The following is a 1,532-nucleotide window of genomic DNA, read 5'->3' as shown; positions in this document are numbered from 1 at the left end:
GATCGTTTAGTTGACTGATGATGATATAACAATAATTCAACCGTTTGAAGGATTTATTGACAAAATTAATGAAACAGGTCGAGGAAAATTCTCAACAGACTCCAAGTTTTTGACATAAAAAGAGTAATGTTCATCATAATTTATTTCAAATCATTTTTCAGTGCTCGAGAAACAGCATATCATAGGCATTGCTCACTTCAGGCCTAGATTTTGAACAAATATTGATATTTTCGGTCAACCGTCCTCTCAGTCCAGTGGTCCATCTCGGCGATCAGTTCTGGGCTCAGTTCCTTTTTCCAACCGTCGATGGCGCCTTCTCGTATAAACTTTTCACCCGGAAAAGCGTCCTCGTAGTTCACCGCCAGATTGGCAGTCATAGACTCGAACGATAAATGCCGGCATAAGTCGTCAATTTTACTTGCCGAATATGTTCGTCCAAAAAATTTGCATGTCTGCAGCACCGATTCTCTCAGGTTTCGCTTCATTTCCTCAAAACTCAGATATAAAATGTTATCGTAATCCTCTAAGTGGTGATATTCGATCACGTGCTGATGGTAGGGTGAATAGAGCTGTAGGTCTTTCATAAATAATTGTATAAACGATTCCAAGGTGCCTTTGAAGTCGTTTGTTTTGGAGTGATGATAGTAAGATACTGCTACCGATTTTGGATTTCGTCGAATGTAAACAATTTTTGGCTTCACGGTCCAAATCTTCGGTGGAAGCAGAGAAACCGGAAGGTGAGTTTTGATGAATCTGGGACTGGGAGTTTCGCTAGTATAAGAAAAAGAGCTCATATCCTCTCCAATGTCAAAGATTGTGCTAACTCTGAAAGAAGAAAGTTTTATATAAATATTTAGCATTATTTAATGATTAGCTTCCGCTTACTCTAGGAAAGGTGATCGATCGCGGATAACTGTTGCACGAGCTTTATCGAAGTCCAAATCGTTGCAAATTAACCAAACCATTTCCTGTACCCAGGTCGTTCCACTCTTCGGATATGAGGCGATCCATATGTCATCAGTTTTCACTTCAAAGTTCAGCAATTCGTTTTCATGTCGCCGGAATAAAGATGTCGTACAGCAAGCACTTGGCACCCAGTTAGGAATATTCACAGGAACTTTGGAAAAATCTTTGGGTTTTACCAAAATATAATCATCTTGACCCGATTTGAAGCGGATCGCAAGCCACGTGGGCTCCGAAATGTTTACGTATTCAAACGACATTCTACACTGATCTAAAGCTATAAACGGACTGACCCCAAAAAGAACTCCATTCTACGATTGTACGGTCGATTGTCGTGCAGCATAATAGAACAAAAAAGATTTGGTTGCTGGATGTAAAGTGCAAAACCGCAAACCACACAAACACAACAAACAACGTTCGTGCGGTTTGGTCTAGGAACTCTATGCATTCAAACCGTTCACGGTTTACTGATATTATATTAATTGTTCTACATATCTCGAAGAATAATAAACCTATCTAAAACAAAACTTATGCTTTTTGATTGCAATTCTGAAATCAAAGACGGTACG

General features: G+C 39.4%; 1 protein-coding gene across 1 annotated transcript; it reads right to left on the bottom strand.

The window, feature by feature from the left end:
• Positions 1-203: 203 nt before the first annotated feature.
• On the bottom strand, positions 204-1,223 carry LOC128736121 (luciferin sulfotransferase-like). Its single transcript, XM_053830600.1, has 2 exons — positions 886-1,223; positions 204-825 (listed from the first exon to the last, which is right to left on the bottom strand). The coding sequence occupies exons 1-2, from the start codon at positions 1,221-1,223 to the stop codon at positions 204-206; spliced, it is 960 nt and encodes a 319-aa protein (XP_053686575.1).
• Between the last annotated feature and the right edge of the window lie 309 nt (positions 1,224-1,532).

Source organism: Sabethes cyaneus, chromosome 2, assembly GCF_943734655.1.
Source record: "Sabethes cyaneus chromosome 2, idSabCyanKW18_F2, whole genome shotgun sequence".
NCBI lineage: Eukaryota > Metazoa > Arthropoda > Insecta > Diptera > Culicidae > Sabethes > Sabethes cyaneus.
The sequence above is the reverse complement of the archived record's forward strand: the minus strand, read 5'-3'. Positions and strand labels throughout refer to the sequence as shown.